The 17,933-nt window shown below is 32.5% G+C and overlaps 7 protein-coding genes across 7 annotated transcripts; 4 read left to right on the top strand and 3 right to left on the bottom strand.

Moving 5' to 3' along the window:
* Positions 1 to 122: 122 nt before the first annotated feature.
* PPL_00432 (RidA family protein) lies at positions 123 to 581 on the bottom strand (the record flags this gene model as incomplete). Its single annotated transcript, XM_020571462.1, has 1 exon — positions 123 to 581. The coding sequence occupies one exon, from the start codon at positions 579 to 581 to the stop codon at positions 123 to 125; it is 459 nt and encodes a 152-aa protein (XP_020438736.1).
* A 371-nt stretch (positions 582 to 952) lies between these two features.
* On the bottom strand, positions 953 to 2,404 carry PPL_00431 (uncharacterized protein; the record flags this gene model as incomplete). The annotated part of the gene is made up of 2 exons (XM_020571461.1): positions 953 to 2,224; positions 2,363 to 2,404. 2 exons carry the CDS (start codon positions 2,402 to 2,404, stop codon positions 953 to 955), a joined length of 1,314 nt encoding a protein of 437 aa, XP_020438735.1.
* Positions 2,405 to 3,923: 1,519 nt separating this feature from the next.
* Positions 3,924 to 8,765, top strand: PPL_00430 (uncharacterized protein; the record flags this gene model as incomplete). Its single annotated transcript, XM_020571460.1, has 4 exons — positions 3,924 to 6,330; positions 6,403 to 6,555; positions 6,633 to 8,209; positions 8,289 to 8,765. 4 exons carry the CDS (start codon positions 3,924 to 3,926, stop codon positions 8,763 to 8,765), a joined length of 4,614 nt encoding a protein of 1,537 aa, XP_020438734.1.
* A 755-nt stretch (positions 8,766 to 9,520) lies between these two features.
* Positions 9,521 to 9,958, top strand: PPL_00429 (ecotin precursor; the record flags this gene model as incomplete). Its single annotated transcript, XM_020571459.1, has 1 exon — positions 9,521 to 9,958. One exon carries the CDS (start codon positions 9,521 to 9,523, stop codon positions 9,956 to 9,958), a length of 438 nt encoding a protein of 145 aa, XP_020438733.1.
* Positions 9,959 to 10,205: 247 nt separating this feature from the next.
* PPL_00428 (uncharacterized protein) lies at positions 10,206 to 12,856 on the top strand (the record flags this gene model as incomplete). The annotated part of the gene is made up of 9 exons (XM_020571458.1): positions 10,206 to 10,354; positions 10,458 to 10,518; positions 10,596 to 10,934; positions 11,035 to 11,138; positions 11,219 to 11,488; positions 11,574 to 11,688; positions 12,008 to 12,391; positions 12,551 to 12,646; positions 12,734 to 12,856. 9 exons carry the CDS (start codon positions 10,206 to 10,208, stop codon positions 12,854 to 12,856), a joined length of 1,641 nt encoding a protein of 546 aa, XP_020438732.1.
* A 405-nt stretch (positions 12,857 to 13,261) lies between these two features.
* On the bottom strand, positions 13,262 to 14,192 carry bud32 (putative protein serine/threonine kinase; the record flags this gene model as incomplete). Its single annotated transcript, XM_020571457.1, has 3 exons — positions 13,262 to 13,299; positions 13,367 to 13,982; positions 14,079 to 14,192. 3 exons carry the CDS (start codon positions 14,190 to 14,192, stop codon positions 13,262 to 13,264), a joined length of 768 nt encoding a protein of 255 aa, XP_020438731.1.
* A 2,163-nt stretch (positions 14,193 to 16,355) lies between these two features.
* Positions 16,356 to 17,603, top strand: PPL_00426 (uncharacterized protein; the record flags this gene model as incomplete). Its single annotated transcript, XM_020571456.1, has 3 exons — positions 16,356 to 17,148; positions 17,231 to 17,311; positions 17,398 to 17,603. 3 exons carry the CDS (start codon positions 16,356 to 16,358, stop codon positions 17,601 to 17,603), a joined length of 1,080 nt encoding a protein of 359 aa, XP_020438730.1.
* Positions 17,604 to 17,933: the final 330 nt, after the last annotated feature.

Raw genomic sequence — 17,933 nt, 5'->3', positions numbered from 1 at the left:
AATAGAATATTATATTATATTATTTATTATTTAATTTAAAAATATAATAAGATGCGAAGTTGAGTTGATTTTGATTTTGATTTGATTGATTGATTGATTGATTGGAACGTTTAAATATATATTTAACAGACTTCTACGATCATTTCGATTTCGACGCATGCACCCAATGGGATTTGAGCGACACCGAATGCAGAACGGGCGTGACGTCCAACTTCACCAAAGACTTGATTAAGGAGTTCGGAGCAACCGTTCATGACGAGATGATGCTCGGTGAACTCGAGTGTCGAGTTGACCAATCCCATTACCTTGACGATACGCTTGATCTTGTTGAGATCTCCGGTGTGTGAGTGTAGAGTGGTGATCAAGTCTACAGCGATCGAACGAGCGGCATCCTTTCCTTCGTCAGTGTTGATGTTGGCACCGCATTTACCGACCCAGACAGTACCGTCAGAACGTCTGGCAATGTGACCCGACAAGAATACAGTGTTACCGGTTTGCGCAGCCATAACGTAGGCAGCGACATTAGTTGATGGCTTACCCAATTCAATATTTAATTCCTTTAATTTCTCATAGACTGACATTACTTGTTTTCTTTTTTTTTTTATTAGTGTGAATGAAGGATTAATTAATTAAATGATTTTCAAAAAAAAAAAAGGGTTTAGTGATCATCAATCAAACCACTAAACCAAAAAAAGTTAATTTTTTTTAATTATATATTTTTTATTTTTTTTATTTTAAATATTTATAGATAAGTTTATTTTTGTATAATTATAATTTGTTGATTGAAGAGGTAGATGGTTGAGTCATACATTATATTTATTTGTAACAATGTACGATATATCGTTACATTTGTGGTTGTTGATGTTTAAGAATGTTTAAATCGATAAAAAGTTTGATTGTATGTTAAATCATATCATTTAAGTTTATGTATTGCGATTTGTCTTTCACAGTTTTATTCCAAGTAGGAACGATGTACATTTTGCGAGGTTTGTTTATCTCGCGATAATAATTTGAGAAGAGAATCATTATTAACTATTCCAGAACTAAGCTTGTCACCAATCAAAAGATAGTCTGATTTTGAAATACGACGTATCTTAAGTTGTTCGGGTGTTTCACTTACAAGAGAATTGTTGTTTGGACTGATGATTGTGATGTCTCCAAGAGTTTCTGGGAAGATAGACATGTCTGAGAAAAAGCGGAGGAAATTATCTTTGCTTGTTTTCAGGGTGTGACAAGTCGCTGGTAGACTCTCAGCTGTAAAAGGTGCTCCGAGAATTGACAGAGTCAAAGTAAGATGTGTCAGTGTTGATGGTAATCTAGGTAGCGCGTACAAGTGATTTCTTTGCTGTCCTTTAAGCTTGAACTTCTTCAAGCTCGATGGTAATATATCGGAAGTAAGTGGATGCTCGAATACACCATAGTTGTTCAAAGTCAAATTGGTAACCGAATCTGGAATTACATTGGCTAGCAATGGTTTGTAGGTTTTGATTGTTAACTTGGTAACTGTGCTCGGAATGATTCCAGGAAGTAGTTGGTCAGAGTCTACCTTTAACTTGATCAAGCCAATTGGAAAGGAACCAACAACCAGTTCGCATTTCATGGACAATGCATCAAGACTGGTGAGAGCGGGTGGCAGTTGTCCAGGTTCGATTCTCATTACTTGATCTCTTCTGACAAGAACGATTGATTCAATGGTTGCTGGCAAATTCTGTAGGCTTACGGTAACCAGTGACTTTACACTAGGTGGAATCAAACCATCAGGCATCACTCTCTGATTGAGACACAGATGAACTGTACCACAGGGAACAACACCTGGCACAATATCAGGGTTTGGTACAGCAAAAAATTGCGTTTCTCCAGTGAGAATTAAGTTTCTTATTGACTCTGGTAACACTCCTGGTTTGATATGGTGTTTATTGATCTCCAGTATTCTGACAGTCGATGGAATCGAACCCACCTCAATATTGGATGCTCTGGTCAATCTCAATTTGTCCATAGAACTCGGAAGATATTGAGATTCAAACTTTGAACCATCGAATTCACAAATAAATTGAATGTATCTCACATTTGATTCCTTTAAACCGATTACATCCTTCAATGGTATATAATCAATAAACAAAATAGAATCGGTTTCCTTTGGTATTGTGATAGTATCTCCTTGTTTGAAATCTATAGTTGAACTATTCACTTGAGATTTAACTATTAATAAACTACTAATTATTGACTAAAAAAAAAAAAAAAAAAGAAAGATATAATTGAGAAATGATTTCGATGATGTACTTACATAAACTGGTAGATGTATGTATAATACTCCTCATGTGACTCTGTACAAATAAGAAATTCTCTTTTTGCAAGTTGTTACTGCTCTCCAATTGAGACCTGTAGGAAGACAACTGAAATGCATTTTCGTTTGGTTTTGGATTGGTGACGTGGTCAAATTTCAAGTATTTATTTCTATTTTCAAAATATTGTTTGCATGTCAATGAGAAACAAACTTTATCAATATTCTCCAAGTTCTCTAATATATATCTGATTAATAAATAAGATAAACTGTGCATCCTGAAAATAAAAAACAAAATGAAATGTGGTAAAATCTTAAACAAAAAAAAAAATAAAATGGTATCAAAGGATTTTTAAATATTATTTCCTTATTTTCATTTTTACTTTCCTTTTTCTGATTATTTCCGAATCAATTTTTTTTCTTGAAAATGTAATACTTTGTTTACTATGATGGAAAAACAAAAATTACTTTTCCCATTATTCAATTTCGAATAAGAATCTTAAAAATAAAAGACGATTAAATAAATAAATAAATTCGAGTTATTTAATTTAAACGATGAGATCATTTATATTTTTAGATTAGATCGAGATGGTGGTGAATAGTGAAAAGTCACATCTTAACAAACAGGTTATTATAAATTAAAAAAAAAAAGCCGTTAAGCGAGTTTTTTTGTTGAAAAAAAAAAAAAAAAAAATTCAAAAAAAATGATTCAAAAATGTTGATCATTTTATACTTTATCCACCAAAACTACAAATATATATTCAGAGCTCAACTAAACTAAAGAATTCAGAGAAATACTTAATATTACAAGCTGTATTTTTTATATTGATATTCTTTATTTCTTTTTTATAATTTGATCAAATAACTCATAATCATATAAAATATAGATCTTTAATAACAAATATATTATAAAAATAGTTTTATACTCTTTTTTTTATTATTATTATTATTATAAAAAAATAAACAAAACTATCATCATTTTCATATATACTTCCTTTTATAAAACCTAATCTAGAATCAACCAAACTTTTTTGTATTATAATACTTTACTACTTGTGTTTCAACTTTGTAACTCCCCCTCCATTCTATTCATTTAAAATCAATTGGAAAAAGATTGATTTTTTTATATCGTGAAAATTTTTAAACGACCAATTGTTTTTATTGTTTCACTACAGTGTGGTTATTGCTTTTAAGAGTCAGATCACAGCCAATCCTTAGCACAAGTGACAACTCTGATTGACATACATCAAACATCAAATACCAACAGACTCCACTCCATTTTCAATTTCAATCAACTTTTGTATTGTATTGTTTTTTTTTTTGAACCACATTTTCAAATTGTTCAATAACTAACCTCCACATTCAAATAATATTGTATTTATAATTATATTTATATCCATTTATATATTCCTTTCCTTTCCTTTCTATTAAATAATAAACACACTGAAATAACTACCACTCATTGATCAAAAAGAAAAAGAAATAAGAATTTTTTAATATAAAAAAACAGTAAGTTAAAATAAGTTTTTTTTCACCAAAAATATTTGTTGTTATTATTATTTGTACTATAATTTATCTATATATAAAAATAAATACCGAGAAAGTAATCGATAATTGTTGTAAAATATAAAACAAAAAAAAGATGGCATCTTCAAAGTCATCTCCAAATTTGGGTTCGGTTGGCTCGCCAACCAAAGACCTAAATAAAAAAGAATCATTCCAATATTGGAAACAAAAGGATATATCGTCACAGATTTCATATCCTGGTGGTGGAGCACCCGATGGAGCCAACTCACCTCCATTGTCCGCCAGAACAACACCATCATCGCCAACCTCACCCAGTTCCATCAATAAATCGAAATCGCAATCATCCATACAAACTGGCAAAGTCGGAAGTGTCACAACTCCGCCAACAACCTCACCGGTATTGACATCGGCAAAATCAACTCCGACAGCATCTGCAAAAACACCAGTGAAATCAACCAGCACCACCACACCACCTCACACCACTTCAACCACCACACAAAATCAACATACTAATAATACTCATAGCAACAATAATACTGCAGCAGGAAGCGCAGTATCGTCAGGTTCACAAACGATGCCGTCGAGAATGAAAACTGAGGGCAGAAAGAGTATAAAGAGTATTTTCTCATTGGTTTGGTCAGGGAAACCAGAGGAAAATGAGGAGACCAACAACGATCTACAACAACTCCAACAACTTCAACAACAGACAGCATCAACAACAACAGCACAAGAAAATGCCAAAGATAATCATAGTAAAGATACTAAATCAACATCATCCAATATAGGAAAGCCAACTAAACCAAGCTCAAAATCATCTTTAACTTTAAAGTCAACACCAAAGACATCAACAACATCAACATCAACATCGACATCATCTTCTTCACAAGTTACCTCAAAGAAATTAGGTTCCAACAGTACAACAACAACCTCCAACTTAAATTCCACAAATTCTTCAGCATCTTCATCACCAAGTCCATCAAACTCTTCACCAAATACTCAATCACCAGCTTTGACATCAACAAAGAAACCTGCACCTTCGCTTCCACCCAGAACATATATAAACGATTCCAATAATAATACTTTAACAACCAATAGCAATATTAACAACAATAACAATAATAACGATTCAAATGATATTACAATTGACCATCTTATTGATCAACAAATCAACAAGTTAAAGATTACAACCATTTCAGATTCTGAAAGACTATTGCATCTTGAGATGTCATTATCAAAGACAAATAAGATAGTTGAAGATCTAGCTCAACGATTGACAAACGAAGTGATGTGTAGACGTGAGTTGGAGTCGTATTGCAACGAGTTGGAAGCAAGACTAAAGATATCGGAAGCAAGACTGAAGCGATTCTCTGAGCTCAATGTTAGTTCCGATTCGACACCTACCCAACAACAACAGCAACAGCAACAACAAGAGTTGGATCAACAAGCCAAGGAGGCAGAGTTGGTTCAACGCGCCGTTGGATCGCGTGATGACTCTCGTTTCAACACATTGAATCATCGTGTCGATTCATTCGAGCAGCGTATTCGTGGTTTGGAAGATTCCAACTTGAAGATCAGCGAGAATCTGAGCACCATCCAGTTTGAACAGACGATCTTCACCTCGGAGAAGCGAAAGAAAGCATTGAAGAAACTCGAGAAGGAGAAAGAGAAGGAGCGTGAGCAGCGAGAGCGTGATTTAAAGGAGCGCGAAAAGGAGAAGCTAAAGAGTGCCAAGAAAGAGAAGAAGGACCGCGAGAAGGAGTATAAACGTCAGTTTTGGAGTGATACAAGATCCGATCGTTCACAGATGACCGACTACTCAGCCAATGATTTAAGTGATAGTGATACTGACACATGCACAAGTGAAGTCAGTTTGAAATCATCACTCAAACGTATATCACCTCCACAAGATTTCAACAATCAACAACAACAACAACAACATCAATATTCACAATCTTCTACCTCTTCTATTTCAACTCCAGATTTGTCGGTTATGCCATCACCCAAAAAATCAGTGGCATTCAGCAGCAATGTAAATGGAAATGAACAACAACAACAACAACAACAGCAATCTGGACATCCAAAATCAAAGAGTACAGGCAACTACTCGACTTCGTTGAGAAAGTGGGCTGGCAAGAGAATGTCTGCTCATGTTCCGGGTGCTGCTACCACCGATAATATGGATGCATTGTCACAGGAGGACAATGAGTTGGCAACGAGATTGGAGCGTGCCAATACCACCGCTGAGAGATCACAGTTGACCAAAGGATACTTTACAGATTACTATGAAGGCAATGCAGAAGAACTAAGAAATAAGAAGCTTACGCGTATGAGATCGAAATCACTGTCACGTGATTCCGTCGACGATGAAGAAGACGAAAATTTCCAACCAAAGATAAATATCTCTGCATCGGTAGGTGGAAATCAACCACAACCAACAAAGATTTCATCGACCAACAGTAACCAATCATCTCCATCACTTCACTCATTATCAACCAGCCAAACAGACAATGAAAGTATAATAGGTAAGATTAACAAGCAACAGTTTAAAACTAAATCATAACTCATTGATTCTAATAATAATAATAATACTATAGATAAGAAAAAACAATCAACCATTGGTAGAATGTTTGGAAAGAAAGAAAAGACATTGAATGGAGATAAACTTAAAGTATCTATGATTCTCTCTGAGAGATTGAATCAACGTGCATCAAGAGATGAATTGGTTTTAAAGAAAATTATGAAAGCTGGTATGTGTTAGACAAACAGATTTTGAATGTTGAATAGATTGGTTTTACTAATTGCTACTTTATATTTGTTGTTGTAGAATCAATATTTGGTATTAATGTAACTGAAGATACTTTGGATAGATTGATAAGATTCTTGGAGAATTGCTTCGAATTGTTGAGTAACAACGTTAATCTAGAGGATTTGTTTACTCGTAAGGTGGATGAATCATCGGTGCGCTCATTTAAAGAGTCAATAGAACAATCGATTGTATCTGACTTTAGCAAGAGTGATCCGTATTTAGTTGGTGCCACTCTACTTTGCTTCTTTGAGTCACTGCCAGATGCCTTGCTTGGCAAAGCCGCTAACTCGTTGATGTCCGTCGTGTACGTAGATGATCATCCATTCCGAAGATCATTGACACGCTCCATTCTCCTATCACAACCACCATCGCATCGATCGATTCTCAAGGTCATCATCCAGTTCATCCAGGATGTGACCAATTGCACACCAACACCGCCGCTCCACCCCAATCAACATACCTCAATTCCGCTACCACTCTCACCAATACATCCACCTCAATTCAATTTGGATGACGGTGGTAGTTCTTCAACAAACAATAGTAGTCTCACTTCCTCGCCCATTACAGTATCGATGGTTGAGGACAGTGGATCAATCTCAACTTCACCGGCCAACTTGTCGGAACCGTCCACTCCACTGACACGCTCGCAAGTCATCAAACCCAAGTCAAAACTATCGCTCTACTCATTGTGTGCAACCTTTTCCAAGGTTCTCTATCGTTGCGATCAAAAGCTGGCAACTAGCGGTAATGCCAGCGCCAACGAAGATCGTGAGGTGTTGTCGTTCGTCCACATAATCGAAGACTTTGACGGACACTTTGACAGTCAGCCAGATATCCAATTCATCATCAAGGAGATCTCCTACGTCAAGAGCGCATCGTTTGAGAAGCTATTCGAACGATTGATCGACCTAAACAATCGTGACACCGACTACAACTACACGATCTTCTACACCTACGACTACTACTTCAAGTCGCCAACCGACTTCCTCGAGTTGATGGTCTACTACTTCAAGAAGACCGTTCCACTCGATGAATCGAAAGCACTAAAAGCATGGCAGAACGAATTGGCACTCACTGTTTTGTCGGTGGGAATGTTCTGGATGAAACTCCACCAGAAGCAATTGTCCACCGACTTGATGTTCCTCTCCAAGTTGAAATCGTTCATTGAATTGCATGCTCCACCTGCAGGTTCACCAACATCCAACTTTTTCAACTACTTCAAGTCGTACTTCCAGTTGTCGGCACCGATCAAAACACTGTATGAGCGTGGCAACAGTTTCTACTCCAAGGTGAAGAAGCCACTCTCCAACATCTCTGTAGTAAAGATCAAGGATGAGAACGACATTGATATCTATCAAATTGGCGCGCAAACCATTGCATCGCAGATGACCATCATCGATATGGAGTTGTTCACATCGATTCCACATCTTCAATTCCTCCACAAGGCATTCACCAAAGTGGAGAACTCACCAGAGTTCCACCAAATGGTTGACCGTTTCAACCAATGGGCAAGATGGACATCCACAGAAATTCTTACAAAAGAAAAAGTACAAGATAGAGTAACTGCAATCAGTTTCTTTATTGATGTTGCAAAGGTATATATATATATTTCACAACAAAATATTAATAATTGACTTATTCATCTTATTAATATTTAATTTATTTTATTTTAAGTGTTGTGTTGAAATTGGTAATTTTAATTGTGCAGCAGCTATTGTCGGTGGATTGAATCACTCTTCTATCTCAAGATTGAAAAACACTTGGGATAAGTTGTCTGCCAAGACTCTTGGTGATTACAAGTCACTCGAGGTTCTCTATGACATGTCGATGAACTACAAGAACTACAGAGAGGCACTGAAAGCCTCTACCAATCGTGTTGTACCTTACTTGGCCATCTATCCAAAGGACTTGATTGCCATTGAAGAGGCCAACGACACATTCACTGCCAACGGCATGATCAATGTCGAAAAATTCAGATTGATCTATCGTATCATCAAAGAACTTCAACTCTACCACCAAGTATCGAATCTCAAATTCCAGCTGATCGAACCAATTAAGAAACATCTCATCAACATCACAAACAAACTACTCGATGAGAAAGAACTTCATGCTCAATCATTAAAAGTTGAACCTCGTCAATCAACTCAATAAATCTACTATATAAATAAATAATAGGAAAAAAAAACTTTATAAATATAGATTATTTCATAATGACATTTATTTTTTAAAATGATTCGGAAGAATCCTACTCATAAAGACCATTATTAAGTCAACAATAACAAGAACTTCCAAGATAGAATTTGACAAGTCACCACTGTAACCCAAGTTCCATTCGTAAGGAAGAGAAGACCAGCTGATACTGAATGTTACAAAAAGAGTTGTTAACCCAGGAAAAAATCAAAGAGATCTAATCAGGAAAATGTTATAAATGACCATTTTTTAAAAAATAAATAAAATAAATAAAATAATTATATATATATATTCAAATGGATAATGGAAAAAGAACCTAAGGAATTAATTTATTAAAATTTTAATACTTTTTAGGAAACTTGTCAAATCTTTAAAAATAGTAATGATTTTGGTTATTATCTAATAAAACATAAAATTGTAATAATAATCAAATATATCTTAGTTTAAATTATTTTTTTTTGATATTACTTATTAGAATCTATTATTAATTGAATTTTATTAAATTATTTTTTAATACCACTGATTTTCGGTAAAAAAAAATCTGAGTCATATATCCAATGATTCATTCATTAAAAATCAAATCTCCAAAACTTGATTATTCATATTTATTCAAAAAAGAATAAAATAAATAATATTCAAAAATAAAGTTAATCAATCTATTATTATTATTATCGTGTTTAGTATTTGTAAGTGTTGTTGTAGCAGTTGAAGATAAGATGTCGAGTGAAGGATTAGATTGTAGTCAACCATTGTCCAAGGTAGCACCCTATCCAGAGCCAAAGGAAGGTCAGAAGCGAAGTGTCATCTATCTTCCACCGTTGGAGGACGAGTATGCCGCCAAGGTTGAGTTGGTCATCGGTAAGACGCTGTTGGTCGATGGCAATCGTCATATGCTCGGTGGTAAGCTCGAGGAAGTCACTCTCCAAGGTTGGGGTTACACCTACTATGTAGTGGAGAACGTCGTCGGTCCCATGTCGACACTGATGTTCATCCCAGGTCCAAAAACCGAACAATTCGTACAGATGCGTAGTAACAATGAACTTGTACGTTACAACAGCAAACTTCCAATCGTTGTATACACACCTGCCGACGTTGAAGTTCGTTACAGAATTTGGAGAGCAGATACACAAACACAAAATGCAATTCAAAAGTAAACAAAAAAAAAAAGACATACATATTAATTTTGTAGTATATATATAATAATCAATCAATTAATACATATAATGTTATCTAACATTAAAACTAAATAAACTAAACTTGTTAATTTTAAAAAATTTTCAAAAATTACAGTCGACTAATATTTGTTTGAAATGAGTAGTAGCCAAGACGAAACATAGTCTTTCTGTATAACTTTGTATATATATATATTTATTTATTTATTAATTGAAATAGTTTGTAAATATGAATCAATATGATGATTATGATAGTGATGGCGAAGATGTACCAACGCTGGGTGGTTCGACCACTTCAATCATCAACTTGCGACAGTTTCAATTAGATTTCTTTCTATCTATATCACAAAAAGAAGATGATTTAGAACTAGATGAGCTGTATAATAGAATAGATATTAGGTTTGTTTAAATGATAACTAAAAATGAAAGAAAGAAAGTTGTTAACATATTTACTATTATTAAATTGATATAATACTACTAGTATAGATGATATTAGACCTAAGACACATTATGAAAGAGTAGAGGAATCAATTAAACAAGCAGTAACTATCTTATATCTCTCAATTTCAGTAGAATTGTATTCTAACTAGCTAACTAACAAACTCTATTTAATTTTTAGATTTTAGATATACCAAATACACCACCAAATGTATCTACACCTTTAACTTTAGAAAATTCATCTTCACCGATAATGTCATCTCAATCCAATACTTCTACAACTTCTACTACTACCACTACGACAACAACGTCTACCACTACTTCAAATAACAATAATGTAAATAATAACAATAATAATAGTAATAATGTAGAAGATATAGATGAAGATGATATATTAACAAATGCAGAAGTTATTATAACATTCGCATTGTATCACCCTTGCAAATCATTAAAAGTACAAGAAATATCAGTTTTGGGTTCACAAAAGTTGACTGATCTTAAAGATAAAATATATTGTCTTGTAAGTTTTAATAGCAATATTGTTATCTATATAGATTCAATTCAATGAAATTAAATTAGTTTAAAATCTATTATTAATATTTAAACAAAACTCTAATTAGAGAGATAGAATTCTAGATGGTCAAAATAGAAAATCATCATATTTCTTTATAAATAATATATTCTATAATGATACTAGAGACCCAAATAATATAAAATATAGTGAGTAAGTATTATATTATTATTATTATTATTATTCTTAAAGTAAGTAATTAAGTATTAAGAAACTAATTTAATTTAAAAAAGAACTATACTTGAATGGCTGAGACCAAAGAATAAAGATATATACTATCAAGAAAAAAATATGCAAGACGAGATATTCCTGAATCTATCTCTTTCCATCGGCGAGAAGTATCTCTATTGCAACCAAGGAAACTGCGAGCATTTCCTCATTGCCAAGAAGATCCGATTGATAACCGTGAATGACTCTCAAAAAAGATCGGACTATCCCTTTGTCAACTATCAACTCAAAGTCAGAAGAAGGAAATGTAAGATTTGTGAAATCTACCCATCAAAGTATGTATAATTAATCAATGATAAATTTAAAAATTTATTTATTCAAACAAATCTAACCAATCCACAACACAAAATTTAATTCTAGATTTGTTACTATTGGCGATAAGCTTGTCGATGAAACACCCTATTTCTTTTGTGAGGAATGCTATCGTATGTTTCACTATACAAAAGAGGGTGCACTCATTTATTCAGATTTTAAAGTGTATCCTTATTATCACGAATAACATTCTGCTTTTTATTAAAATATCAATGTTTTAGAAATAAAGAAGAATTATAATTTTCAAACCATAAATAAATTATTGATTTTTAATTGAATGATTAATTAATCATTAAATCTATTTGATTTAACAAGTTCTCATTGCAGCAAACAAACTTCGCAGAAAAACCTGAGAACTGTCCTCAAAGTAGCTATTTTTTTTACTGTTTTTGTCGAACTTTCAAAAATCCCAAAATTGGAAGCACAATGATCTAGACAACTTTTTTCTTTATTAATTTTTATTCACCATTAAATAATTCTAGAAAACAATGAATATCTCAATTCGTCGATCTCACTTTGATGAAAGTGAAGTGATGATTGATATTTGGTGTCGCTCAGTAGATTCCACACACGACTTCCTTACAGAGATAGATAGAGTGGAGATTGAGAAGCAAGTACGATCGTTTTTACCAAAGGCTCCACTATGGGTTGCTGTTACTTTGTCGGACAACAAACCAATGGGATTTATGCTGCTTTCAGAAGAAGAGAAACATATGGATGCATTGTTTGTAGATCCTGATTTTCGAGGTATTGGTATTGGAAGTCTGCTTGTGAGGCACGCCTTATCGATTGCACCAGAATTGACGACAGATGTCAATGAGCAAAATCTTCATGCAGTTAGATTTTATAAAAAGATGGGTTTTATTGTTACTGGACGTTCGGAGACAGATGATCATGGACGTCCATATCCTCTCTTACATTTGAAATACAAATCACACACCTAATAGGTTTTTCATAAATATACAGTATCAGTATAGAATAACAGATAGTTTTAGGAAGATCATCTTTTTATTTATTTAGAATAGAAAAAGACTTTTGTATTAGAATATAGTCTACCGGCAATGTGGTCATGTGACGTTGCAATTGAACATTATTTTATAGTCATCCTAGAAATAAAACTTGTAAACTATTTATAAATTGAATAAAAAGACTTTTATTTTTAAAATGTTTTAATTCTTTAGGATCTGTTTGTGCGATTTTTTTTTTAGGTCCGTTGCAATAAGGAGATGTTTTTATCACCTACTCACGAGTTGGTGTCAATGTATTGCCCGTGGGCTCTTAGGACATCAGTTTTTTATATACGTTCCGGTAGCGGAGAAAATTTAAGTTAAGTGAGAAAAAAAAAAATAAAAGTAATTGAATGGACAGTTCTCAAGGTAATTTTCAAGGGAAATTTGTTGGATTGCTGCAATGAGAACTTGTCAAATCAAATCTATTTAATATGTAATTAATGGTTGGATATGACATCAATTATTACTTATGGTTTGAAAATGAGAATTATTCTTTTTTTTTTTCTCAAAATTTTCTTCATACAATTAAAAATAACTCATTTTGAACAGATCACACAAGAGTTTAAGATTTGTTTGAATTGATTTGATTGCTATAATGTGAACTTGTCAAACCAATTCAGTTTACTATTTAATTAATGATTCAATTCATTAAAGAATGATAGTTTATGGTTTGAGTTGTTAGTTTTGATATGTTAATCTAAATCTGATTGAATTTTATTTTAATTATTAACCAAATGCAAGCTTCTTTCTTCCACGTAATCGTACTATATATATATAAAGTAAAGAAAGTAAGTATAATTGTAGTGATGATTAATGATAATAAAGTGTTACCTTGATCTAATTTCGATAGAGTTGCTTTTGTTTTTGATGCAGAGTAGTCAGCATAACCCTTGATAACCTGATCAAACATTTGCTCTGAATCTGGATGAGTACTTAAGAAAGCACGCTCCAAAACATATAAATCGACTGCCTTGTCCTCCACCAACACCGAAACATAGCTCAATCCGAAATCGATGAATACCAACAGCTCACCGATCTTACTGTTACCACCAATGTCATCATTCTTTAATAATATATTCGAAGTTGTTAAATCACCATGTATTACACCGTTATCATGCATTTTCGCTATTAATCTACCGATTTCAAGACATAATTTTATCAATATTTCATTACTATTATTACTATTAGTTGATTGTTGTTGCTGTTGAATGAATGATTTTACAGTGATACCATCTACCATCTCCATATAGATTCTATTCGATATATTATCAACGAAATAGAGTGCAGGCACCGGTATTTGATGTTTACGACATTTGTTGATGTTACGTATCTCCATGAGATGACGTTTCGCCTGTATCTTTGTATCCAACTGTTGATGTCTATACTTTTTAGAGAATCTCTCTTTAACTATACAATCTAATCCATTCAATGCAAATCTATATGTTTTCTTTTGAAATTTAAAGAGATTATCGAATGATTAGTTTAATTTGAAAAGTATTCACTTATTATGATTTTATTAAATCTATATTATAATATAACCTACCGCTTCTGCACCTTGTGACAACAGCATTGCACCTAAACTTGTTAAATCAACCACTGTTTTAGCAGCTGCCACAGTTGGTGGTACAGCTGTTGGCTCAACTACTATATCAGTCATTCTTCTTTTATTTATTTTTTTAAATTAGTTCACTGATCATCAACTTTTGACCAAATCAGTCAAAGCAAAAAACTAAAAAAAAAAAAAAAAAAAACCCAACGACAGTGAACAAACAAAAAAAAAAAAATTTTGATGAACAAACAATCAGAAATGATTAACAAATTTGGTTGATTTATTTTTTTTGTTTGGTTGTTAACAATTGTCTTCATCCAATCAACTTATTTACAAATTTCACCAATGAAATAAATTTAAAATTAAATTCTGTTATAAATTTTATTTTTAAGGTTGGCGGTAAGAAAACCACACAAAATTTGAATTTACAAAAAAAAATTTTAGTATTAAGTAGAGGACACTGATGTGTGTAAACCACGAAAATTATTTTCGCACACAAATCAAGATTTTTGGATTCGCTTTGCCAAAAAAAACAAAAAAAAACAAAACCATTAAAAATTAAAAAAATTTGGCTCCACTCCACCACAAGACATACAAAACCTCCCATTATTTCAATCCATTTCAAATCAACAATTACAGGCAAAAAGAGAAAAGAAAAGAAAAGTAAAGAAAATAAAAGAGATAGTTAGACAACAAACAGCAAAAACAACAACAACAACAACGTTGGCTAATTCAAATTCAAAATTAAAATAATATAAAAATAATATCTCTTCTTTCATTTATATTACCTTTACTACTTACTTTTCTTTCTCTTTCTCAAAAACTATTTTCATTACACACACATATGATTTGTAAAAATATAATAATATAGATTCTTTAAAAAACATCATCAACAACATATATATATTTATTTATTTATTTTAATATCAACAAATTCTTAGTAGTTAGTAATAAAAATATAAATTATATCGAAGAATATAGATATCTAAGGTATTGTAGAATTAGTTTCAACTTAATTGTTGTTTTCATCAAATAAAAATCTCTTTTTTTTTTTTTTTTTAGACCAAAAAAAACCCCAACAAATAAAAGTTTTTATTTTTAGGTTCATGTTTATACAATTTACTCTGATACAGCAAATATCAGTATTTAGTTAAGAGAATCAGTTAGTTCAGTAATAATTGTAGTTTTATAATAATTTCGATCAAATTTTCAAAGGAGAAATAATCTTATATAATTAATTATCTCTTAATATTCAATATTCTTTCGTCAGTTTTAAAAAATAATTGAATTTTAAAAAATTTAAACAAGATAATCCATGTTTAATATTTAAATTCCCTTTAGTATAGATTTCAAACCATTAAACAACCCACCCACCCACAATAATCTTGAAGTAAAACACAAAAAAAAAATAATACAAATAAAACTTAAGTGGTGATGGTGAATGCACGACAAATAACACAGAACAACACAACACAACACATATCTCACACAACACAATAGAAATCACACCATTATTATCATTATTTATATCCTGCCATCTTATCCCTACTTAAGTTTCACATTGTTTATGTGATTTTTTTTTTTTTTGTTTTTTTTTTTATAATTTTTAATTTTTAATTTTTTTTTTCAAATTCTTATGTTAGTTTGTTCATTTCAATCAGTCTATTCTGGTCAATCAAAGTCACACATACATAACAAATCAATCAACTCAACACACACACACACACACACAATAACAACAACACAACAACTGAAAATTAGATAAATAATTAGATAGAAAGTAAACATATTAATAATACTAGACACACTCTTTCATTCTCTTAACAAACTCAAACTCATATTTTAAATTTAATTTTCAGTCAGTCAGTCAGTCCATAACAATATTAATAATAATATCGTATTGATTGATGAAATGAATAAATGAATTGATTTTTATATCAATAGTCAATATATATATTAAAAACACAAATTCCATTTATTATTATTATTTATATTTTCAAATTTCAACTTCCATTCACTCCACAAAATAATAACCACCACAAAATCAAATATAGTTTGATTATAATAATTTACATTTCAATAACAACAACAGCAAAACAAACAAACAAACAAAATAATATAAAAATAATAATAATAATATACACATACTGCTTGCTTATTGTTAAAATCTAAACTAATAAAATAAAATATAAAATTATTATAAATTTTAAAGATTTAGATAGATAAGATAGGATAGATAGTAATATACAAATACAGATAGAATAGAATAGAATGGCAGGTGCAGATGATGATGAAGATTGGGATTCCGATTTCGGAATCGAACCAAACATCAATAATTCATTACAGAGAAAACTGACGATTGGACATCTCTCAAAGAAGAAGTCATCGCACCAGTTGGTAGCAGGAAGTCCTTCAAACTCATCGAATTCACTAAATAGTAATAGTAATAACAATAACAATGGCAACAACAACAACAATAATAATAATAATAACAGCAGCAACACACCTAGTGTCGGCGGTGCCAATACACCACCGATGTTCAACGGTGGTAATAGCGATTTCAGTGGGTTCGACGACGATGACGACGATGACGACTGGGCAAAAACATCGTCACCCTCGAAATCGATCCTTGAAAATCGTAAGGCAGAGGAAGACGAAGATGAAGATTGGGATTCTGATTTCGGTATTTCAAGTGGTGCAGGTGGTGGTGGTGTAGGTCCATTAGCTGGTTTATTAAATGGAAATAATAACAACAATAACAATAACAACAACAACAATAATAGTAGCAATATGAGTAGTAGTTTAACAGCAAGTCCAACAAGTGGTGGTGGTGGTGGAGCTCCACAAATGAAGATTTTAGGTATTAGAGCGGATCCTACTACCAAAGCAGAGTGGGACGACGATTTTCTTTTCAACGATAGTTCAGAGTCAGAATCAACAAACAACAAATCATTACTTACACCAGCAGGAAATATATTAACAAGAGCAAGATCTGGTCCATCCGTATTAGTTAGCGATGCCAAACTTTCAAATTCAATACATGAGTTATTCCAACTTTTAAATTGTATGTTTGTTGTTCAATATTTATTGTTTATTAACACACATTATTAACTTTATTGTGTTATCAAAAACAAAAAAAAAACAAGTTGGAAATGATGTAGATTTAAGTGATAAACAAATTGTAGAATCAAAAACACCACCAATCAATAGTTTAAAGATATGTTCAGGTATGAAAGAGCAGATAGATTTCGTTAATTATTTATTTAGGTTTATTAATCACTAATTATCTTCTATAGAATCTGAATTGAAAAAGAAAATAGACAATCAATTGCAATTGATAGAGAATGCAAGTTTGAAGGAATCAAAGTTGGAGTTGTCGAAAAAGTATTACGAGTTGGGTATGATCTATCAGCAGAATCAACAGACACTGAATGCTTCGAATCACTTCACAACGGCAAACAAGATACTGCAAGAGTACAAAGACGATTTCGATACACCGATCGACGAGAACAACGATGAGCACGAGTTGAATCTGTTGTATCAGTTGGGTGTAACATCAAAGGCAATGGCAAACATATTCAATACGACAGAGTATCTAAAGAAAGCGTTGGACATCAGTCAGAGCGATCTGAAGCGATTCACTGCTATCTACCAAAAGATCAACTTGGAACTCGGTGTCTGCTACCAGACCACGGAGACACCGATCTACGCAACCAAGTTCTTTGAGAATCTTCTACGGTCTATACTTTTTGCACAGTGCACAAACACCGCCGCTCACCAGCACTCCAAGGATTGTGGCGTCGACATTGCCAAGATTGGCGACTGGAGTGGGATGGCGTCGGCTTGTCT

The sequence above is a fragment of the Heterostelium album genome, assembly GCF_000004825.1.
Source record: "Heterostelium album PN500 unplaced genomic scaffold PPL_scaffold1, whole genome shotgun sequence".
Taxonomy (NCBI): Eukaryota; Evosea; class Eumycetozoa; order Acytosteliales; family Acytosteliaceae; genus Heterostelium; species Heterostelium album.
This window is presented reverse-complemented; position numbering and strand designations above follow the sequence as displayed.